This window comes from Pygoscelis adeliae, unplaced genomic scaffold (assembly GCF_000699105.1).
Source record: "Pygoscelis adeliae isolate BGI_AS28 unplaced genomic scaffold, ASM69910v1 Scaffold238, whole genome shotgun sequence".
NCBI lineage: Eukaryota > Metazoa > Chordata > Aves > Sphenisciformes > Spheniscidae > Pygoscelis > Pygoscelis adeliae.
This window is the reverse complement of record NW_008825285.1, coordinates 1,340,724-1,365,997: the sequence shown is the minus strand read 5'-3', so window position 1 is coordinate 1,365,997 and position 25,274 is coordinate 1,340,724. Positions and strand designations below refer to the sequence as shown.

At 40.3% G+C, this 25,274-nt stretch overlaps 1 protein-coding gene across 1 annotated transcript in view; it reads right to left on the bottom strand.

Moving 5' to 3' along the window:
* The window catches only part of PTPRN2 (protein tyrosine phosphatase, receptor type, N polypeptide 2), a 416,744-nt gene that overhangs the window by 142,222 nt on the left and 249,248 nt on the right, over positions 1 to 25,274 (bottom strand). Inside the window, exon 8 of the mRNA XM_009329894.1 lies at positions 20,060 to 20,094. Within this exon, the coding sequence (XP_009328169.1) occupies positions 20,060 to 20,094 (35 nt within the window). The remainder of the gene's footprint in view (positions 1 to 20,059; positions 20,095 to 25,274) is intronic.

The following is a 25,274-nucleotide window of genomic DNA, read 5'->3' as shown; positions in this document are numbered from 1 at the left end:
AACAAGTATCTGTGTGAAGATCACCCTAGGAATTTGTGTCCTGCTTTGAAACCTGATGAGGCCTTGACTGCTAGCTTCAGACCCTAATATTTCCTCTTGCGGGTAGCCCTGTTCATCTGTCCTTGTTTTTTACATCTTGTCCTGTCTTCCATGCTGTCATCCTCATGTTTGTTCCTGCACTGCCTGCATTTGTTCCCAGGCCTCATCCTATTTTGTTGGTATCTGAAATCCTCACCTCATACCAGGCTCCTGCCTTGCCCCTTGGTTTAACTCTTTCATGATTTCTCTGGTTCTTGGTCTTGTTTGTCAGGATTTGTCTTGACTTCTTCTTTCACTCTGATTCAACCGAGTTTAACCAACAGGCAGGACCACCTGTGTCCCAGTCGTGACAAACTGAATCAGACTACAACTTGCTGCATCTGCTTCCACCAAGTTTGAAAGCCCTGACTACAGTAAACGTATAATGAAAGAAACTTGTTGAGACTGGGAGGCTCTACACTCCGTTCGGTGTCATTTTTTTTATTGAATGTAACATGATGAATTTTGAGAATGGCACATCTGCTTTCCTCCACAATTTCAAGGGGAATGTTGGAGGCAAGTTGGAGGAAGAAAAATGTATCAAAGGCTATTAAACACAAAGATACCATCTGTGGTTCAGGAAGTCCCTGGACTGCAAATCACAAAAAGCTGGGGAAATACATCAGCAAAGTGTCATTACACACTGGTCCTACTCTATCCTGCTGTTGTCTGCAGTTGGACGCAGACTTACGTGGTCCAAGAAAGATGTTTTTGTGTTCTCAGGTAACCAGGGGAAAATCATCATCAACATTTATAATAAACTGTATTTATTGGGGGGGAATCTGGAAAACTGAAGGTGGGACTCCTACCGTCTGCTTAGTAGAGCCACTGCTTCAAGTACCTCTGCAATTGCCTGAATGTCAAAGAACTGACTGATGGCACCAATGGACATCTTCCAGAACAACAATATTCTGGTATGAGTGTTTCCCCATAAAGTTTAAGGTAGTGCCTTTCCAAATGACCTCCCTCCTAGTCAGAGAGAGAATGATGGCAGTGGGAAGAGGGACGTAAGCCCAATCACTCTGTGAGAGGGAAGGCAACAGGGGACCCACAGAGCCCACTGGTGTAACTGAAGGAGGGAGAAAGGGGGACAGCCAGATTGCAACACCACCCCCCCCGCCCCCAGCCAGCAGCGTACATTTCTTTTGTATGGGTTAGAGAAACCACAGAGCAAGCAGTGCCCCAGGCATGGAGGGAAAGCTGAAGTTTTAAGGCCTCCATAAGCAGAGGAGGCCTGAAAGAACAGTCTCTGAGCTGGGGACTGAAGCCACAGCAGAGGTGAACCTCCTAATAGATGGTATCCCCAATGTCAGGAGATGTGACTCCTTGAAGCTTCCCTAATGCGGGGTTGCAGAATTAGATAATGTGTTGTGGAGACTTGCCAAAAGACTAAAGAAGATCGCTCCGTTTCTGAACAACCTGTGAAATACAGAGCTGGACTGTGCGCTGACAGAGCAGCGGGGCCTGTTTCAGCTGGTAGCAAAGAAGGATGAGATTGGACAGGATTCGAGCTCAGGTACCACAAAACCTGAGCCCGAATCCTGTTGTTTCTGAAAGCAGATGTGTTTCTTTTATGCCCTGAACATGCTCGCTCCTCGGTTCAGGCCCCAAGTACTGAGGAAGGGAGTGTGCCAAGGGACCCAGACTCGTGGGCAGGAGGTGTCGGCTGCAGGTGAGGAGGCACCACAGCACGGGCAACTGACACGTACCTCAGCCCAGGGCTGTCTGGGGATAACCTGAGCATCTGGCAAGTCTGTCTGCAGCAATGTTCTACACCATTTGTCCAAGATATTCTCTTTTCTCCCTCCTTGTGAATCCATGCAGCGACCTAGTGGACCCCTAGGAAGAGTCTAGATACAATGCAATTAGCGCGAACATCAGAAAATGTCTCCCTGTCACACAACTCCATATAGCCAGGGCACAGCTTGAACATGTTTATTCTGTGCAAAGCTCATGAAGAATTTGCATTAGAAAACAGAGACAAATGGAAATTTTGGCTTTCGCTGCTGTTTTTAAAGCAAATGTCACCCAAAGAGCTATTTACCTATTATCTAGATTCTGTTGTTGATAATGCTAGCTTTGCAATATGAATTTTTAAAATTTATTTTAAAGTAATATTAGGAAATGCATTTTGCACCATGTAATTATATTAATAAAGAAATTTGTTTGATGTTAAATATTTATTTTTCTCTCACTGTAATCATACTTTTGATGCTGCATACATTTACAACAAAAAATGCATTTTCAAAAGTCTTCAACCTGGTTTTATGATTATTTGTTAATCACAATCCATTAAAAACTTAAGGTTTTGAGTGGAGGGTTTGGTTTTTTTTTTTTTTTTTTTTTGAATGGTCTGTTTTGCTTTGTTTGGCACAGTGAAAAGAAAAAAGTAATTTGGGTTTAGCATGTAGAATTTAACTAAGCTTTATTTATTTTATTGTCAGAAGTAATAATAGGGAGTAATTTAAGTACTTTGAAGATGTGCATTTAGTGTTCTTTGAAGCATAATCCCATTAAGATTAATAATGAATTACATCTGAGAAAGACTATGTCCCTTAATGCTAATGTCTTTTGCAAGGTGGATAAATCGCTCAATTTAACAGCAAAGATGAATGTGCAGAGGAGCTACAGTTGCATTGGCTTATTTGATGTTGGGAGGTTCTAATTTTGGTGAGGTTTTTTTGTTTTTTTTTTCTGTCTAGAAGACCCAGAGACTCATGATCATTGAAAATGTTTGAGGAAAGTCATACTCAGGAATGACTAGCTCCCTTGAAAATCACCACCCACTTCCCATGGCTGCAAACCTCGCTGGTAATAGTTCCACCATTGCCGAAGACTTCAGTTTTCCCAACAGGTCTTGGTCATGATGTGCACAGCAAGCCTGAAGCAGCCAAGATGGGCTGAAGGGCTAAACAATGAAGAGAATGTAGATGGCCTAGTTCTAATTTGGCTCAATAAACTGTGCTCCTAAGTGTCCCATGTGGTCTTTCACAGGAATCAGCGTTCAGGATACCAACTTCAAACTTCACTCAGCAGTACTGCAGTGCTCCAGAGGGAAGAGATTCTGCTTCTTTGTCTGGAATGGCAACATTTTTTGGGGCATGCATAGCTATGAAGTAAAAGGTAGATGTAAAGAGTGGCCTAGCTCTTTTAAGAGCAAGAGGGATGCACCCAAGGATTGAAACAGATCCTGCAAAGTAAAGGACTAAGTTATGGCTCACACCAGCCAGACCATACCGAGGAATAAGCAATCTCTCTTTGGCCTCCTTTCAGTTCCGGCCTTGTAGCAGAGACCCAGTGGGACAGATCTCTGTTCCCACCGAGGTAGGATAAGCATCACTGGCAGGACACCAGGCAGAACCTCCTCCCATACCCTGCTATTACATGTGTGTCAGTCAGCTAAGTCTTCATCCTGCTTAATTTATAAGAGCTAAAGAGATCACATTACACACTGGTATAACCACAAAATCAGTGCTGCTTTGCCCAACAAATAATGGTATATGTCGCTTCTGATTACAATTGGTTCAAGGAGGCAACAAACCTCACAGTATGTACAGCCTTCAAAGAACTTATTAAAAATACATTTTTATGTTGTAATTGCTTACTAAGATAGATACATTGATTTCTTTCCTTCACATCTGAGAAGCAATTGCACAGACTTATATTCAGAAGAATGCACATAATATATTTGAAAAACTAAGCACGAAGAATCAGTTTAGATTTCACTGAGTGTGAATCTGGGGAGAAGAATTATCCCTCCTCCTTCTCACTACTAATGCAGCAGGGTTTATTTTTGAATGAAGGCAATATGAGCTTAAATTAAATGTCAAATATAATTTAACATTAAAGCATGAAGTGGCTGAGTGTGTGCATAGCAAAACTAGCAGCTCTTCTGAGTGGTTAATTGCTATCTACAAAATAATAACCTATAAAAAGATCTCTCATTTTCAGTAGTGAGGCTTAAATTTACTGTTCTGGAATAATTCTAACAAAATAGAGCTTAGAAGCCTTTTTAGTCACCCATGCCACATGAAGACACACAATGCCAAATAAAAACATCTGCAATCTGGCTGCCTACTTCTCTGGGAGATGTCTAGACTTTTATAATCAGCAATGAGAAATAGACACTTCTAGGCTGCAGTTCATCTTGTCCTAAACTAGATATTTAAAATAGGCCAGAAGAATCACATCTGAAAAGGGCCTATTTCTCTCCGCTGACTGTAAAGGAAGCCAGGAGTGATTAATTCAGAGGCAGAAAGCTACAAGGCAATGTGTAGTTTTGATCATTTTCTGCCAACAGGATCAACTGACCAACGCTGCAAATATATATACATTTTTTTTCACGGACACCTGATAGGTAACTACTATTACTGTTAGAAAGTAGCTGTTTTATGCAACATGCTGCCCCCTTTAGAAAGTAGTGAACTCCTTGCCAAAAGTTCTTTCCTTCACATCTGAGAAGCAATTGCACAGACTTATATTCAGAAGAATGCACATAATATATTTGAAAAACTAAGCACGAAGAATCAGTTTAGATTTCACTGAGTGTGAATCTGGGGAGAAGAATTATCCCTCCTCCTTCTCACTACTAATGCAGCAGGGTTTATTTTTGAATGAAGGCAATATGAGCTTAAATTAAATGTCAAATATAATTTAACATTAAAGCATGAAGTGGCTGAGTGTGTGCATAGCAAAACTAGCAGCTCTTCTGAGTGGTTAATTGCTATCTACAAAATAATAACCTATAAAAAGATCTCTCATTTTCAGTAGTGAGGCTTAAATTTACTGTTCTGGAATAATTCTAACAAAATAGAGCTTAGAAGCCTTTTTAGTCACCCATGCCACATGAAGACACACAATGCCAAATAAAAACATCTGCAATCTGGCTGCCTACTTCTCTGGGAGATGTCTAGACTTTTATAATCAGCAATGAGAAATAGACACTTCTAGGCTGCAGTTCATCTTGTCCTAAACTAGATATTTAAAATAGGCCAGAAGAATCACATCTGAAAAGGGCCTATTTCTCTCCGCTGACTGTAAAGGAAGCCAGGAGTGATTAATTCAGAGGCAGAAAGCTACAAGGCAATGTGTAGTTTTGATCATTTTCTGCCAACAGGATCAACTGACCAACGCTGCAAATATATATACATTTTTTTTCACGGACACCTGATAGGTAACTACTATTACTGTTAGAAAGTAGCTGTTTTATGCAACATGCTGCCCCCTTTAGAAAGTAGTGAACTCCTTGCCAAAAGAAACTCCAAGTCAGATTTCAGGTCTGGGGCTGAAGTCTGGGAGGACATTACAACAACCAAAACAGCTAAAACTGAGCAAAACCGTCCCAACAGACCTAACCTTCCATGCATTTGTACACCTGTTTAATTCTAGCCATACAAATAGTCCCACAGGGCAGATCTAGATGACTTTTTAAACAAGTTGTTGGCTACCAGTGGGCAAAGGCCTGTATGCTGCAGTACAATGGACTGGCTGGAAACCTCTGCTAAACCAGCTGAGTTCTACTTGAAGGAAGGGGCAGTTTCAAGAGGGGAAAACAAAACAGAGAGGACAACACGTGCTTTTTGTATTTTTATACTTCCTTCTCAAGGTTAAGTTATGACTTAATTTTCCTTTTTTTTTTTAATATGTAACAGCATAAATAATACAGAAAATCTGACTGAAATGCATTAGGAAAAGCTAGACAAAATCCTGATATGTGTGAAGTTAACAGCAAAGCTATCGCTGACTTAAATTGATTCACAACTTCAATCCTTCAGCATTTATAACAACTAAAAATCTAAGGTGGTTTCCAGAATATAAAATAACAATATGTCATTGTAATATCTCTATACAACTATTTCTGCTAGAAGAAGGAGGAAGAGATTTGAGATAAGACAAAACATGAAATCAGTTTTGTAAAGGCATTATCATTGGGGTCAATGAATATAAACCCAATAAACTATAATTTTCATCATGACTTCTTGTTTGTCTTCAAAGTTACATTTCAGAAGCATAAGACAGTTGTCCAATTTCTGTGGGGTGACAGGAACTTGCCATGTTCATTTGGGCATATCCACTGATACGGAAGTTTTGATATAAAAGTTCACAAGGGTCATGTAAGTCATATGATGGAGAGTATTGGAAAGTTAAATTAATAGAATAATCTGAACATTAGATATACTTTAAATAGTAAGAATTACTATATAATCAGAAAAGCATTGAGTTAGATGTCTAAATGTCAGGTATAACATGCAGTGAGTGATATGGATGAAAGAAATGGAGGGTAAGCAGCCTGGAATCACAAGGGAAGGAGTAAGCAATTCCTGTCCAAACCTTTCTACCAAAACAAATGTATCTAAGCCCTATGGAGCTGCCTTTTTACTTTAAGATGAAAAACTTTGAAACATAAGCAAGGCTTAAGTCTCATTGAAAGTTACTGTTTTATTTGTTCTCCTATGTCCAAAGTCAGCACTGACAGCAGGCAAACAGCCTGATACGGGATGAGGCCAGAGACAGCTCGTGGTGCTTACTCTGGTAACACAGTCACACTCTGCACAGTCATTGCCAAATGCGCAAATCTGCAGGAGGGTTTTACACAGTGGCACGAGCCTCGGGCATGGTGCTGACATCCTAGACTGCCTGCCAGCTTGGCCACCGCTTGCCCTCCCTGCGGATTGTTGAGTGCCAGCCATGAGCTGTTTTGAGTGGCTCCCAGCTCCTTCTGCCCGCTGTGTCTGAGATGAGGTGCTGCCATGTTGGCAACAGCATTTCAGCACTGTCAGAGCAGCCCTGAACTACCTCATTTGCAGTAGCAGGAGCACAGGTCTTCGTTTGCCAAAGCAACAGTCACTTTTTGTAGCTGGGGAGGTTACAGCGGCCATGAGTGAGGTTCGTCACCCCTGTGATCTCTGACTGATAAAGATAGTGAGGATCAGAGTGTTTTTTCAAGCTCTAGAACAGCGCGCACACGGGCACATCCTCCTCTGCTGCAATCCCTCCCCTTGACATACCATGGACAAGCACAGAGGGGCTTAAGGTTATTTCATGCTCTCAACTGAGGCCTAAGTGTCCTGGTTTTGGCTGGGATAGAGTTAATTTTCTTCCTAGTAGCTGGTATAGTGCTGTGTTTTGGATTTAGGATGAGAATAATGTGATAACACACCGATGTTTTAGTTGTTGCTAAGCAGTGTTTGTACTAAGTCAAGGACTTTTCAGCTTCCCATACTCTGCAAGTGAGGAGGTGCACAAGAAGCCGGGAGGGGGCACAGCCAGGACAGCTGACCCCAACTGCCCAAAGGGATATTCCATACCATGTGACATCATGCTCAGTATATAAACTGGGGGGAGTTGGCTGGGGGGTGGTGACCGCTGCTCAGGGACTGGCTGGACATTGGTCTGCGGGTGGTGAGCGGTTGTATCACTTGTTTTTTGTAGGTTTTGTTCCTCTCTCTCTCTTTCGTTGTTTTCCTTTTCATTACAATTTATTATTATTATTGTTTTATTTCAATTATTAAACTCTTCTCATCTCAACCCATGAGTTTTCTTACTTTTGCCCTTCCGATTCTCTCCCACACCCCACTGGGGCGGGGAGGGTAAGCGAGTGGCTGTGTGGTGCTTGGTTGCCGACTGGGGTTAAACCATGACACTAAGGTACAGGATGTTGGTGTATTCCTGATTTCCATTTTGGCTACTGGTAGGAGCTTGCTGACATGGCTCCTCCTCCACATGTAGCTTGTGTGAAGCCTTTTACAACCTCAGTGCCTTTCCTGCACTGTGACTTCTGCCTACCATCCATTGTCCTGGCTCACGAAGGGACACAAGGACTATCATCTGCCCTGTTAATAGGCACAGGTCCACACCACAGAAAGTAGAAGCCAAAGTAGAAGGCCATGATAATCATATCTTCCTCATTTTGGAGGTATCTGACATGTTGTTGTGTAACTCATCTTGCCAGCCCAAGACAGAAAAAGCCAAAGAGAGACTGGCGCTTTGCTGCACTGTGTAGAAAAAACACCTATTCAGATTACTGAAAAAGGTAGTGTAACATCCAGGCGATGCTGTTGCACTATGTGGAGTGACTTGCATTGAATTTGCATTGAAAGAGGAGCAAGATCATCCTTGTGCAGTGACTCCAGGGATTACATTGTGAGAACAGAAAGTGGGTCTGGAGAAAAGGCCTGTGTGGAAACTGCGGCAGATGCAGTAAAACTCTGGCATAGGCAAACATTACTTAAACTGGCATAAGGTCTGCTGACATCAGTTCAGCCAGGAATATTATCTGTTTATTTCTTAGCAATTCTGAACTGGTGCAGTGTGGTGTAGAGCGAGACCTAGAGGTCTACACCTGCTACCTATAGTCTGGTAACCTGCTCCCATCAGTGCCATGATGCTTCATTGCCATAATTCATTCACCAGCAACTCTGCCTTCTGTATATTTGAAGTCATAAGGAATGTTTTAAAACAAGAAATTATCACTTCATCCACCAAGAGAGGATCTGAATACCTTATAATACTGGTCATCATATTAAAAATCTACCTGCAGTATTTGTTGTATGGTCTCCTATTCTTCTGCAAGCTAAACTCCATCAAATAATTAAGAACTTTCTCTGAAACCTCAAGATTTGCTGATTTAGCAGAAAAAGATGTGTTGTAACAGATGAACTCCAGCAAATTTTGCTGAGGTGGTTTAGATGTTTACTGCTCTCAGTTATTTTTCCCATCCTTCTGCCAAAGTTACTGCCCCTGGACAGAAGGGCAAACTAAAACGTGGGCCCATACCTCACATGGCCCCTTCAAACTGCTGAGATATCAGTCTGCAAAGTGATGCCCTTGAAGTACAGGTGTCCAGTCTTTTTTTGTTGACCCTGGTACAGGGCAGAGTTGAAAGAAATGTCTCCATCAAAAGCCTTAAAAACAAAAGATGGGAAACCAGAAATGTATCAAAACTACCTCAGTTTTCTCTCCCACTTCTTGTCCCAATGAAGTCAAGTCACAGCCTTGTTTCTCTACAGCTGTCCTGTCTCTGCTAGCTGCTAATTTTAGCCAGGGTCCTCCATTACAGAGCAAGATGAAAAGGAAGTTATGAAAGGATGTGAGACATAGCTTTCCTAAGCCTTTTATATTTTTTAAGTTCCTCAGTCAGCTCTGAAATACCTTTTCTGGTTCTATCACAATTCCAGCACACAGAATGGAAACACAAAGTGCCAAACAGATGCAGCTATTTGTAAGAAAAAGCCAAAACCTTCTGTCCTCTCTCAATGATCTCTGACTTTCAGAATCTTGCCTGAACATTCATCAAATATTCCTTTTGTCTGTTGTTATTCCTCTTAAATACATAAAGAACTCGTTCATGAATGTATAAACTTCTGTCAGTCTCTAAAGTAAACGGAATTTTCTTTTAAAATGCTCTAAATCAAAATCACTCAGTGCATGGTGCTCTGTACTGTTATCGTCCTTTCTTCAGAGTGTGTCTGCTTTTGATCCTTTATTCCAGTCTTCTCTCCAGCACTGATTTCTCTGTCAATTTGGGAGCTGTGCCCTGTGTTAATGTTTAGATGGCGTATTTTGATGTTTTTCCTGTCTCTCTTTTTAAAAATACCTCTCTTAAAATTGGTTCTGATAAGTGTTAAAGATGCTCAAGGATAACGTAACTGAGGCTTTTGTTCTTCCTCTCCACTCCCCCACTATTATGTGAAGAAATAGTCAAGTAACTGTTGTTGGGTCAGAAATTCCATTTGTGTTGCATCAAGCTCTGCACCTGCACAGGTAACAAACTTTGATCCATCCTACTACAGAATAAGGGCCCAAACTCACCAAGGACTAAAGACCATAGTCCAGGAAAAAATTCCTCTTCAGGAAGCAGAAATCAATCTCTCCATTTCCCACTTGGAGCCCCCCCGCCCCTCATATCGCATGCTGAGGGAATTATGATCTTGCTTTGATAAGCCATTTCTGTCATGCTGTGCAAGGAGACCACCACTTAGGATTCAGGAGCCGTGTCATCTCTTCCCAAACAACATTCAATATTCTTTGGACACTGCTTCATGTAATACCTTTCTCTAATGGTTAAATTGTCTTTATTCATCTAGTGGGAAGAGTAGCAATAAGGCGGCAGAGACTGAGTCAAGTCTAAGACAGAACATAGCCCAAAGAGCAAAGAAATCTTTCTCTGGTGTATATGTGTGTGTGTATATATAGATCTCTATTTTTTTTTTTAATAAACTTTTGCATTACACTCACTTTCAGAGATAGAGAAGTCTCTGTTAAGAAGCAATGGAGAACTCTGAGATAGAGTAATTGGAAATGTGTCCTTCTGCAGCTCCTATTCACTGCTGGTGTTCAGCAATAAAAAGAGAATTGCAACCATGAATCACAAACACTACCCTGCTGTCTTAATACTGCCTTTCAAGAACTGAAGAGACAAATACCACTTAGACAAGGAGAAACCCTCATATATCTGATACACCTCCAAATGCTCTCTGATTAATCTTTTTTCTTAAAAACAAACAAACCAAAACAAACACTAGTTGAACAAAAAAATCCCACATCCGACAATCTAGATTTCTAAAGCTTTGATGGAATGAGGCCATTGGTGAGCAACAGTAGAACTTTACATAGAAAAAACCCCAAACACTTTACTAAAGCTATCAAAAGAGCTATTCTTTTAGGTAGTTTTGGAGTAAATAAAACAACACTTACTCCTTTAAGTGATTTGTTTGCATTAAATGATTCATTTGCATTTATTTGTCTAATCCCAGAGAGGTTATTGTGCTGCAGCATACTCACACATTCAATCAGGCTATTCTTTAAAGCCAAGTGCTATGGCTTCTGAAGTGGGAGTGTGGATGCTGGATTTCAGCAGAGTTGGAAATCCACTACATAAATTGAAAGAGTTTGCTGTTCTGTATTGTCTGTATCATGCTTGCTTGTTGAAACAACATCAACCTTTCAGCAGTGGGAAGCAGGCGGCCCAGGGAGCAGGAGGGATTCCTGACATGCTGCGTGGCCCTTTGGGAATCACTGTGAGATGTGTTTGCGAAAGCACTGGTGGCTGCCACTGTTTTTGTTGTGAGCACTTTTTGAACAGCTTCCATAAGCCTCTTCAGGATTTTAGTCCCATTGCGCTTAACTGGAAGGCAGTGAGTTTCAAGTGCAGATCCCTCCCCAAAGTCATGTGTGCTCTTTGTGCTTCAAGGTGGGGCTTGAGTTTTTGGTTAGGCTGGCTATCACTGCCATTTTTGCCTATGTGCTCTTGCTGCTTCTCTCGCCCCATCACTAGCCTTTATCTGGATCAGGGAGCTGAACTGGCAAAAGACTATAAAAAATACGAAGTGAACAGATTTTTGCCCATTTAGCACCCTAAACTGGTTCACCATGATTGATCACAGGTTTAATGCAAGAAAGGAAATGGCTGAAAATGCAAGAAACCCACATGGCTGGAATAGGACAGAAGAAAGTTTTTACGGTGGTTTAACTATATTGTTAAACCACAGCCTCAGTTTATCTATCTATCTATAAATAAATCCTTCCCCATGTGCAATGCTTTAGGAGCTGTGGTTGAAAGAGACACTTACGTAAGTGCTAATGCAATCTGAATAAATGGTGGCATTTAGGCAGGGGCGAAGGGGTGGGGGGGAGGTGCGGTGAGGCAGCCATTACATAATGTGATTGGAGATTTATCCACCAAAGCTTTACATTTTGAGTGGGACAAACTGGATGTCCCAGAAACCAGCAGTTAAACAAACACTGAATTTGTCAACCCATTCAGAATTTGTAAAAAGTATTGTTGTTTTATTACTGTTATTTATCTTGATCGCATTTGTTCTGCTTAGAAGAAATAAAACACAGGCGCTCTTTGCTTTAATTGCTGGGCCTATTCTTTAGTAAACAATGAAAAGTGATTAGAGATGTTTTTTGGCATGCACAGTCCAAAACCACCTAGTGAGAGTTCAAAGAACAAAGCAAATGCTTATTGGAAGAAATTACTCAGCTAACTAAACTTGTATATCTTTGAGTCAGACATTTTTTCAGCATCTTTACCCCATTTATCAGTGCACAATTACTGTCACTATTGTGTTGTGTCATTAGGCGTAAGGTTACAAGTGCCAGTCGGAATAAAAAAATTGCAGTAATGTTGGCATAATTTTTCATTATCATCTTCATTAACCACAGCTAGTGGGAGTAAGAGTTTATCCTTGCTGTTGTCATCGTCATGACAACGCTTCCAAAGCTTGTCTGCCGAGAGTTCACCAGATACAAAAACCTGAATGTCCTCATTATTCCGCTTCTCACACTCTCACCCATGCCAAGGGTGATCCGAGATGCACAGGGCCCTTGATTTATCCCCTGTGATTTCTCTTGACAGCCTGGTATGGTGTCTCAGCTTAAGGCAATCGGTCTGATTTCACAGTTTAATTACTGCTAATCTGAAGGAGCGTGGCCAATGCTAATGAGCCAGCAGCAATCAAAGCAATAATGGCTAAACTCGCCCTGTTTCATTCTTCTCTTTTTATTAAAACATCCCTACCCTGAAATAAGCAAGTAATTTCTCCTTCTCTGCACAACTGCATTGAAAGAACAGACGAGCCTTACATACAATTTGGTGTTATTTCAGAAGCAGATCATAAGATTCCTTTATATTTTGCACTTAAACCCCTGTTTAATGTTAGTTTCCAAACAGCTTTGATTCAAGAAAAGAATCAATAGTTGGAAAAGACTCATTAGCGGATCACTAGCTCGACTGCAGAACATCCATGGTGGCACACTGGGGCCAAATTTGGGATGGTGGCCTCCTTGATTTTTGCAGCTGGGCATCACCAAATTATGCAGCGAATGAAAATATCTATGACAGCACTGCGAAAGAGAACCTAGAATATTCAGAAAGGGCTTTATTGTAAAAGGAATTAATTATAAAACTGGATAACAATCTACCCTGCAAAATGACCAGTGCCCTCAGTCAACACCACCCAACAGCAGGGACTTGCACATTTTCCCTTTTCTTGAGCTTCCCTACTATTGTTGAAATAGATGAAGAAAAGCATAGAAAAAGGTCTTCAGGACTGGTTTCTCTCAATCACACCAGCCCAAACACCAGGAGAACTCCAGGAAAATAAAAAGAATCAGGCCCTGTATCTGCCTTTCTGTACATCCATCGACTGTGTTAAGAGTTCCTTCGGATAAATTTTCATTGGCCTTTTTCTTCCTCAGAGCAGAACCTCTATTTAAAATATTTACCAAACTTTACTGTGATGATCTGATTAATGTACAAAACCTTTTACACTTTAATGATTCTGCAAACAGAAAGTAACTCATTAGAAGCAAGAGCTCCAACATCAGTGTAAATCCTAGATATTTCAGCAACCTTCTATAGCTATTTCATCCTTACTCTGGTAAGCCATTTTGAATCAAGCAAAAAACTGTGTTTCAGTGCTACTATGTGTGACTTATGATATATAAATACGTTAGGCAATATTTTGCTTGTTAAATGACACGGGAGGAAGAATGATAGAGAAATCAGCCATAAATAAGAGGTTTTACAGCAAATTTTGAAGAATTTTGTGAACTGCTTGTCTCGTGCTTGTCTCAAGTTTATCTGTCAAATCTTTCAAATTTGGTGTTGCTCAGTTAACCTGAAGGAAAATAGCTTTTTAAGAATTTTGTGGGCACCTAGGAATACTTGACCAGAGTGGGAAAAACACGTCTTCTTTGCAGATAAAGGTGTTTAATAAAACAGTAAGTATTATAATGTACCATTTGCTTTTTACAGCAGTGTCATTTAAATGTGTAATATAGCAAGACAGTGACACTTTATAGGATTAAGTCTATTATAAATCATTTTATCTCATCCATTCATTAAAGAGCTGTTCTACCAATGATTGTTTCACATTCACAATGTCGTATTTAAAAACAGAAAACTCCAGACTGTGATGCTACTGATATCTGTTATTTTGCAGTGTTTGTAAACCTATTTTACCTATTTTTTTTTTACTCTCTCTCAGTATAAGAAAAATAATGCTATGGGTACTCACAAAATATGGCTATTTCCATAAGATATACGAGAGAGAGAGTGTCACAAGAGGGGAACATCATTCTAATAATATTTTGTACTTCATCATAGCACTGTCAGAAGATGCCAACGGAGACTCCAAGTCATTTTAAAGAACCACTTCATTTACAGGGAAGGAGTTCACTACTAATTAAGTTGGAAAGCCTCTGGGGCTTTCTCCAGCCTTTGCAATTCTGATTTCCTTGGAGAACTCCTAGTAAATCTGAGAGATCCAGAGATTTCAGTGTGATTAAGGCCCTGTTGACACAGACATTAAAATGGCACTAGTCAAACCATGCCGTAAACCTTACACAAAAAAACCCCTGTCCACAACAGCTCAGGTAAACCGAGCTAGAAGTCTGCTGGTAATAACAATAATATGATATAACTATGAGGCACAAGTGATAACAAAGAAAAGAAGAAGAAAAATCTAGGTTTAAGATCTCACTTGTCTCCATTAGTACACCTCCTTGATATTCATCTGCCTTAGCTGGCTGAGGAACTGGGAAATCTTGCTGTAAAGTGAAAAAAAATATGTAGAGCGGGGACTTGCAAAATTCAAACTGTGTATGAAAGAGTTACAATTCTTTTATCTTCTAACTTAGAAAGTATCTATCTGGTGCCACCAGACTGATGTTGTATAGTTATATGGAGGATCAAGGCCTGTAAATAAAACTGACATTTCCACATAAGGCTAAATTTCCTGATCTGGTTCAATGGAAAATTCCACAAACTGTATCAGTACAGCAGGTGGAAGAGAAGGAAGGCAGGTGGCACAGGACTTATTTACACTGTTATTAAAATAATAATAAAAAAAAATGTACATACAACTTTAAGATAAGAATCAAATGACCTGAATTCCACTTAAGCCCCTATATTAGCTCATTCTGAGCTAATCTGATTATGTCTAACATAGCAGTGGGTTGTCCATATAGATGCACCCCAACATAGAAGGCAAGGAAATATCCACTCTCATTTGTAGTTCTGACTTGGTTCTCCCCTTTTATTGACTATCCATCAGAAGGTCTAGGTTGATAAGAAGTTGTCAGTCAAGAGTAAGTAGCAGACACGGGGATTTTGGCAAAATTGATGCCTTGTAAATTTGGGTCAAAGAGAGTAAGTTACACTGAAAAGCTGCAATAAAGCAGGGAACTAATTTTATGTCATTCTGAATAATGGAAAGTATCACAGCCATTGAATTATCCTTCTCTTCCCATAAATGGGAACTGCTAGCACAAGTGTAAAGCCTTTTTGTCACTGAAGTGATACAGGCATCAAGCAAGAGATGTCATTAACAAATGTAGGGTACTTTAGTGAAGTGTGGTGTGATGGACCCTGTGACAAAAGAAATGCAATGATGAAGAAAGACTTCTAAAATATAATGCAGGGACACATTAGTCACATAGAAGCAATGTAAACCAAAGAACAGACTGTCAAGAAATCTGAGTTGATTGCCTTCTGGATGTTGTGAATTTGGAGGTCATCAATTTTGGCTAGCTGTTGATCTGGCATTCTGGTACTCTCCCCCCAAAAAAGAATTTCTCAGATAATAATCTATCAAGTGGCCAGACCCAGTGCTGCTGAGACTGCACTTCTTGCACAGTTTGAACTGGCTCAATTTTTCAGTTATAATAAAGTAGCTGCCATATATTATTCTAAAATAATGTTGCTGCTGAGTTTTTTGCAAGGCAGGAGTGAGACAGCAGTAACAGGTCACTGCCATGGAAAGAAGGGATCTGAGGAATCACACAGAAGAATTGGAAGACAGGGTATTTGAAGCAAACACAAAGAGAGAAAACCAAAATGAATAAAATTGGAGAGACCTTCAAAAAGAAACAAACGTCAGAGGCAAAGGAAAATAAAAGAAAGCAAACTTGGTTTGTTTAGCAACCAAGACTAATTCCCCTTCCTGTTAGAAAAGACCTTCATAGATCAAAGTATTAGAGTGTGCTGAATTCCACTTGGGCAACCAGCGATATCCTGATTAGATTTGTATTTAAACAGAATTGTCATACATTTCAATTATCAGAATCATTGGAGCCAAGTGCTCTTTCAAGTCAGACCTAAATTATGCATTCTCTAACGGAAAGTGAAAAGGCATACAATGTTGCTACCAAACATTGTTCTGTAGAGCCATATATACTTTTAGCAGTCACGAGCATAAATGGAAGTATGCAGTATTCACACAGTTCCACTGGTAAGCTGAAAACTTACTACATCAAACAAAAGCAAGCATATTCTTGGGTTTTAATTGCTTTAATAGTCGAAGGATAATCTTTCAGTCTAGTCTTCAGAATTGTTCTTCAGAATAATTACTTCTGTGTGCTCAAAAAGAAAAAAAGATACTACAAAAGGTAGTATCATATGTTGACATGATTTTCATGTTGTGCTAAGCACCTTCTAAAAACAAGTGCCCTCTATGGCATGCCATTTGAGGCTGAAAAGCTAGATGTACCCCAAACCAGGAGTCTCTTTAAATGATGATATGCGTTTGATTGATTTGGACATTTGAATATCCCTAGTAGTGAACAGGAGTCTAAATATCTATTGAAACAGCCCTGGAAGATGAGCATATTCACCGCTATTGAAAAACAGCTTAATGGGTAATACCACCCAAACACAACAAAGAGGCCTGAAAGGTATCTCCATAAGAGGTCTGGGCATCAGTGGGAATTCTAGCTGTTACTTAAATGCACAAGAACATATATAGGGACAAAACATTCATCATTCACTTAAAACTCATCAAACCATGAATTCTGTAAATAATTGCTTCTCAGACTTAACACCTACATTTTGAATCTAGGATTTAAAAATGACAAAGGCCCTTATATTTTTTTTGGTAACCTGGTTCCATTTTTAGGATAATATCACCACTACTTTAAAATGATGATTTTCTAATCTCCTGCTTTGGTTTTCTTACAGTACTGTATGAGGTTTAATGTCTCAACATTTATTTGTTGCTATTCAGTAGACCCCAGGGGTCAAGCTGTTACTATGTCTTATGCTGTCTGTAAAATTATGAAGTGCGTGCAGGATAATGGGGAGAATTGATCAACACAGGAGATTTTCAGTGAATAATCTTCCAGATTCAGAGAACCACCTCCCTCCTCCTACATCCCAGAATTTTACTGCTGAAAGAGATGACTCTGAGTCACAATACAGCAAAACAAATTTCATCAGCGCTTTTTCCTATCGTGGACCTTTGACTGCTTTGTGACTGCTCCCATCCTCCTTACTCTACCACTGAAAGCAGCCTCTTCCCCCTCACTGTGTTTTCTCACAGGTTCCTTCTACGGTATCTGCACAACATCCTACTTCTACTCCCAGGCACTTTCCTTATTATAGCAATTTTCTCCAAAGGTTGACGCTGTCTATCTCATATGCAAGAAACAACAGAAAGCAAAGATGTTTAAAAATGTCATGGTCATCTGGATATATCCTTCTCATATAACTCCTCCTCAATGTCCACTGTAAATCCCAGTTTCTGCGTTGTACTAAATGCAGTTACCTAGGCAAAAGATCAGCTTTTTCCCTATATTACAAGAGAATTGATATATCTTTGAAACCCTAAAAATAATAATACACTATAATAATAATTGAAGAACAAAGACGGCTTGTAACTTTTACCTTATCTTGATGAAATTACAAGTGAAACAAATCTACTATTTATCTCTAACACAATGCCAACCACATATCTGAATTATGGTTTTCTCTTGTTTGATAGGCTAAATAATTTTAGAAAAATGAAAAATGTTAGGTGTACACCTGCTGTTTCCACCTGAATAATTTCTCTAGAAGGTGGGATGACCCTACTCACATTTGCAGTTGTCTTGGACAGAAAAAAACCACAAAAATTGTAGTATGAATTTACCAGTCAGGTTCAGGTCTCATTCTAACTAAGTAAAGTATCTGGGCTGGAAAATTCAGATGTAATTCATATGTACAGTGGATAAAAAAGTGTTGGTCTGAAAAAATTTAGAAGTGGCATAAAAATGCCAGATCTTGCCAATCTGTCCCATTTTCTCTCTCTGGAAATTATAGTTTTATTTCTTCGAAGGGCTAGCACATTTTACTAGCCCATATGCCTAAGTAACACTGTTTTTAGCTATCAGTTTAGATATTTATACCACACTGGGTCGTGTGGATCCTATCAAAGCTGGCATGAGTGTCTGTTACCCAGTTCTACCTCACCAGGTAAAATTCCAGAGTCAGGACCTCACTTTGCTTTTTGTCAATGAGAAGGAGAAACACCAAAGAACCTTCCATTGCTAGAGAGAAATGGGGTCATCTTCATCATTAGCAGCGAGAACAGCTCAAGATGGATGTACAGAACCTCTGCAGAGTTGGAAATGCAGCACTGACAAGCCCAGATGCAAATTGTTTTGCGTTACCCAAAGCCCTTGTGCATAGTACTTCTCCCTTTTAACCCTGCTGTACCAAACAGCAACTCTTTAAAAGGATGCCAGCAGTCTTCCTCCCATCCTCGTGGCAATATTCAGTATTCACACTGAGGCACTTTTTGGGGTGTCACTAGCTGCAGCTGCCCATATTTGTGTGTTTCCAAAAATGAGGTTTGCATAAGAGTTTCACTTCTTATAAACACTGGTGAGTCTGCCAGCCTGCAGCCCCCGAATTCAGCAGATGGCCATGTTTAGCCAGCGAGCTACAGGAATGACAAAGAGCAGGAACTGTCTCTCCTGAAACCTTTAAGAAAGCACTGAAGCACTATTCTAAGTAGACACTCTAGGGTATTTTTATATATATATATATATAATGGGAAGGTGAAAAAAAAAATCCCTAATTCTAAACAGTTTAATCACTTCAGTAGAAATGATGGACTAAGTCAAGCCATTTTACCTGCCCCTAGTATTTAGTTTTCTCACATGACAGCTACTGTGCCATCCTCTACAATAATCTCTGTAGGACAGGAAGAAAAACAAACACCCACCTTCCATTTCAAATTATTTTTAGTAGGGTATATGAATCATCGTTGTCAACATAACCCAGAGGATATTGAAAGCCTTTAGAAAAACTAACTCAGGTTACTCTTTCACATCATTAAGCATATCTAGAATTCTTTAAATCATGCTCTGTCAAATGTGGTGGGTTTTTTTGGAAAATGTTGTAAGGCTTCTTAACCATGTTCCTCAAATAAGAAGAGGAGATCTGATTTTTCTTATATGTTATTTGCAGACAAGAAAAAGAAGAAATATGCACAAACAATCTTTATGCTCCCTGTTTAGTATCTTCATATGATTCAGTAAATAGCAAGAGATGCAACACATAAGTTTTAAAATAGCTTTAGTGATGCCAGGGAATGACTTTTGTATGGATCTTTATGCTTTGCTCTTTGCCAGCTATGCTAAAACAACACCAGTGGATGGTAGCAGACAGTTGTATTATATACATTATGTTATACTATATGTTTAAAATGTTATATATTAATATAATCTACCTCTCTCTTTTAAAATCTTCCTTAGCAGTAAAAAAGGCAATATATCCTGACTGGACATCGAGTAACTCATTACTGCGATGAAGGCAGTCTGCTTCTCTCTTGTTTTAGACCATCTTCTGACTCAGACAGTCTTGTCTTGTTGGTTTACACTTAATTTGCCTCCTCATTATCTTTTCAACCATAAAAAGATGATAACTTCTTTGTTACTTAAATAGAAACTCAGGACATAACCGAACACTACCTGCAGACAAAAAACTATAGGTTAACGTTTTTATTCTGTCTTTGCCTGGAGGCAGCGGAGGCGGGGGTGTGGAAAAGCAAAGGAAAAAAAAAAGGCAAAAAAAAAAGTCAGATGACACTGTATGGACATTTCTCCTTTGCCCTAGGGAAAAGGCAGCTGGGCTATTGAACAAATAAATCTTCCCTCACAGATGACCAACTCTAGAGTTGTCCCTCTTGGTGTTTGCTACTTGAGCCAGTTTAACTGCCTTTTAGCTCTTGCCTGAGGGTATGCCTATTCCTGCCTCACGTCATCTTCCAAGAAGCCTCAGCCTAACAGAAAGAGTCCAAGGCAGCCTGATAGAAAGAAAACCCAAACCAGCTGTCTGGGAAGCCATAAAGATGGGGAGAGGGAAAACAAGTTTGTGTTTCTTGAGGTTTACCAGAAGAGCACACACTGAAGCAGGGTGCAGGTGGAGGGAAGGCTACCAGAAGGGAACCTCTTCCCTTCAGAAAGCTGGGAAAGGTATTAAAATAATAATACAATTCTCCAAGCCTGAGTCTCAGTGGTTCATTCTCAGAAAAGAAAGCATGTAAAATATGCAGAGAACTGAAGAAAGCTGAAAAATGATCCTTTTACTAATCCATCCTCATTTAGTCCAAAGCTGTAAGATGATATTTCCCTAACATAATCTTCTAGTTTCTGTCACTCGAAGACTTTGCATTTTCCTGAACTGGAAGTTGTATCCAGACAATTGCATTTAATAACCTTTGATGCAACTTTCTGAATTGAATTTGTCTAATCATTTCTTAAACCTCTTTAAACATGTGGTATCCAAAACATCTTGTAGCAATGAAATCCTCAAACTACTTTGCATTGTGAAGAAAAAGTGCTTTCCTGCTCCCTGGCAATTTCAGGGTGCACTTACTCCTTGTTCTGTGGTAACAGGGGATGATCATCTCCTCTCTGCACCCTCTGGATTATTCATAATTTTGTACACCTTTTTACATCTTTGTTGTTCATAGTATTGTGTGCACTGTGAGACTCCTTTTTCCCCAGGGTGAAGAGGTTTGGTGCATTCAGTCTCTGCTTGTAGAGAAACTGTTCATTTTCTCCATTCAGGCTGTCACCTTCTCTGCAGCTCTTCCAGTTCCATCACATCCCACTGGAGACAGGGTAACAAGAGTTGCACATAGCATACGACACACAGGAACGTCACAATTTAGAGCCAGGAAGGGATTTTCTTTTCTGTTCCGTTCCTTTTCCGGTAACTCCTTTTTGTTTGATGAAGTTGCATTTTTACAAGCTTCTGGGCTGCGTGCCAGCATGATGTGAGATGACTTGACGTTTTCGGTGTTATTTTTCTAAACCCTGACTTCTCCACAGTCGGCCGTCCTGTAGGATGGCTTCCCAGGAAAGAAACAAATTGGCCACGACCGAAGAGTCACCATTACCTGTGTACAAGCCACCCCTGCTATAGATTTCATCTCAAAGCAAGTGTTGCTGCTCTGGAAAGGTCCCTCTGGGAGAAGGCAGGTCCACACCATGGCTGAGCGGCTGCATTAGGCGCTGCAGTATTCTAATGTAATTAGAAAACAGCTGTGAAGGAACAGTCAATTGTTTTTTTGGCAGTCACGGCCAATTTTGCACCAATGCAAATGACGAATCAAATCCTGCAAGTTTACAATGTCTGCTGAAAGCATAATGGCAGAAGCCATGCTAATGATTTTAAATCTCGTTTATACCATTTTCAGCTGATGGAGTTGTCCCTCGTCCCCCAGAAGCCTCCAGTGTCAAGGAATTCCCATACACTGCACCATAATGCCTATTGGGAAGGGGAGAGGAGAACCAGTAGGTTGGGTAGGGAAATCAGGCAGCTGCCTTTCATCTACAGACTAAATATAGTACATTCTTTCTTTCCAGAGCAGGAACCATGCCATTGAGCCATGCATTTCTCAGCCTCACCAAATAAACATAAAACTGGCAAGAGAGAATAACACAAAGTATCCAGTTACAACCAGACTGTTCCTCCCTGACTATCAAACCCAGTCCACCCACTATGTATTAATGCATCAGAAATATTAATCCAGAAGAACAGCGTTATTCTTTTAAACATGTTCCTCATACCAGTTCTTTTAACAAACATCCAGCTCTGCTAAGGCTATCAAATATCAGCCTGTGAACTATCATCTGCTCCTAAGATGTGTGCAATTTTACTGTCTGAATGATGACAATAATCTCTAGGGCCACATTCTCTTGCTGAGGCCCCCCATAGGATCTTTCAATATTATTGCACGTGTCAGCTGGGATTGCAAATGCTTCTTAGGAGGGTAACTGCTAAAAACATATTTTTGCATTTGTAGCAGTGCCTGTTAACATGAACAAATGCAATCCAGTTGGCAGTATGTTCACATAAGGGCAAACTTTGTGATAAAGATGTTAGAAACAACATTTGAAAATGGCTCTTTGCCCTTCTTGTTCTGGCCTGAAAATAGCTGCATGTCAGTCTTTAGAAGGCAATATTTTCGGCCAGATAGTCAATAATTTTGATAGAATTAGCATGGGACAGAAACGCCATCCAAAAATGGATTCATGTTTAATCTGGTAATCTGATCCCATATGGCACTTTAAAGAGTGGGAGGAATTAGTGTTTGCTGCTTAAAGAAATTACCCAGAAAATGACTGTCGAACACAGACCAAATAGTACCTCATCAGCATTCAGTGTGAAAAAGACAAACAGCACAGGAACAAGAGAAGTTAAAAGGTGAGCCAGCAAAGAAAGCCAAAATTTGTTCCTGCATGGCTGGGAAAGGGATAACGATCAGATGATAAAGGCAACCTCACAAAGTACTGGATATAAATAAAGAGGAATTAGAATACATCGCACAGAAGGGTGGAAGGCAGTTTAAAAGCTGAACCTAACAATAAGCCAAGCTCCATCCTTAAATACCCATTCACCTTCTCCGCAGTTCTGAGAAGGTGTTAAGAATGCATTGGAAAGCACCCTTTGGTTCCATATTATTTCTAATCATCCTGATAAGGGAAGCGAAGGTTCAGGCACAAGGCACGTAATGACTGTCTTGGTCCTGACACTCGACTGTGCTTCAGGTCACAGCTTCAGGACACGTTTCTGCGGTGCAAAACAGGCCAACGTGGTTCTTTCTTTCTGCCCTTGTCCCTCAGTCCTGCTGATCCGTTTGTCTGTGCGGCCTTGTGGTGAACTAGACTCAGAAACTCAACTCACAACTAATCCTGTTAAAGAATTGAATAAAAAAAGGACTGAGCATATTTTTAATTTGGTTGAGGTCAACCAGATCATCTGTAGCCCTGCAAAAAGTGACAATGGCACAACTGAGGAGCCACCCCTGGAGTGAACAGTTGGAGATAAATGGAATAAACAGATGGAGTTGAAGAGGAGAAGAGCGGGAACGGCTCATGCTGCCTTTGATGCCAAGAGCGACGTCCGCAGAAACACAGCCTCAGAGCTCCCAGTTTGTGCTGTCTCTGGAAGTGTGTTAATATCCGCACAAACACAGTAAACATGGCCTGTGTGCTAAAAAAAATAATTATGACCAGAGAGAATAAAAATAGCTGAGAGATGAGATGTGATGAACATCCAAAACACTTCAGATTCTGGGCAGGCAGCTCCATAATTTCATAATGCCTTTTCTGTGTTCTTCTCCTTCTATCAGGATGTTCAGCTTCCCTGACCTGCCCCACACTGGAAAACCTCCTTTTGTGACATCAACCTTTCACTTGGCCCATCCCCAAAAATCGTACAAGGTATTAGGAACCCTTCACTTTCACTGAAATTGTGGAAGCTGAAGGGCATCAAAACAACGGCCAGTGAAGTTGCAGCTAAACCAAAGCAGGGTTTGCGGGTTGCAAATCTATTTAGTGATTCTGTAACTTGACATAGACATGCAGCACAGGTTAAAAACCAAAGAAAAGCTATTTTCATCCTTCTTACCTCCCTGGAAAGGAAAACATCTAGCAGAACAAAGCGCCTGTTGTAAAATGAAATAAAATGTGACTGTTCCCATATGGAGATTACCCAAAATACACCCTTAAAGAATTATTTTGTTGCTTACTTCTGGGGTAAGAATACAGGATTTATCTGTAAAAGCAGCTCAGACCAGGGCAGTGCAGTGGCTAATGAAACCCATGCCAATATGTGTCCAAATCCTTCCCTTTGTGTCACCAGTTCAAGCACACCAATTTGTGACAGAGCTACGAAATGAAAAAAATCACAGCCCAGTGCACAGAGATAATATAGACAATAACTAAGCTTTTGCTGCGTGCTTACACACACATGCAACACCCCGCATTCAGCTCAGGCAGAGCTTGGCTAGCTTACCAAAGCCAACAGCCCTGAGATAAAGAGTCCAAATTAGGGGGAAGGAAAAAAAAATCTCTCAGGTGCAGTCTACAAACACAACACTTTTTGACCATTATCCTGTGGTTCTAAACAGGTACAAACCCTGGGTCCTGCACAAATATCCAATGGCAGGATTAGCGCTATGGTATTATGTGCTTAATGGGTATACACTTTCCTCTTAATTCTCCCTTTACTGCACCACCCATCTCCTTTCTTTCTTTTTAAACTACCTAAGGATGTCCAAAACCTCTGGAAAACGTGCTTTAAGAAACAAAATTAATTGTATCTATAAAGTCACTCCTTTGCTGAGTAAAACATCTTTTGTTTATGTAGCAACTGAGGCAAAGGGAGGACAATATCAATTTTTCCTCTAAAAAAAGTTAAAAGTTCTTGTGAGATTCCCTAAAGTTAAATATAGCTTAAGTGTCCATAAGAACATGCCTAGGAAAGAAAACCACTTAAACTGTCCCGATATCATAGCTCTTCTTTTGCTTGTGCTCATTTACCAGCCTGGTTTCCAAAGCCAGTGGCTAGTCTGGTTGTCAGAGCAGCAGCTACCAGCTCTCCACGTTCTGTTAATATGGATTACTGCTCTATCTAGTGTTTTTAAAACCTCTTTGATGAGTAAAAAAAAACTATCCAAAAAAACCCAAACAACATTTATGAGAATGGAGCAGTATTTACTCACCAACCGTGTACAGCATGTCAAGGGGGTAAATACAATACAGGTGTATATGTATGTTTCTCTTCACCTAACCCTCCATATAGTTTTCTATCTGCAAGATGCAAAACTGCAGCACGCTCTCAGGGTCTCTTTTGCTAAGGACTGGCCACTTCTGGCAGCTCCATAAGCCCCCACCTCATGCCATTATCCAGATATTTATGTGGTTTAGTGTTTTATGCAATTATAGGTTCAGACTGGAAAGATTACAATTTGCCAGGCTAGACAGAGCCAGGCTAGAGGCCTTCCCCAATTAATAGCAATCTTCTTGTTGTCACCAGTGACCCCTTCCAGGCTGTGCTTGATTTCCCTTCTTCCATTTCCCCTTTCCCTCCTCTAAAGGCCTTGTTTAACAATTTGCAGAAAAATATCAAATAGGTA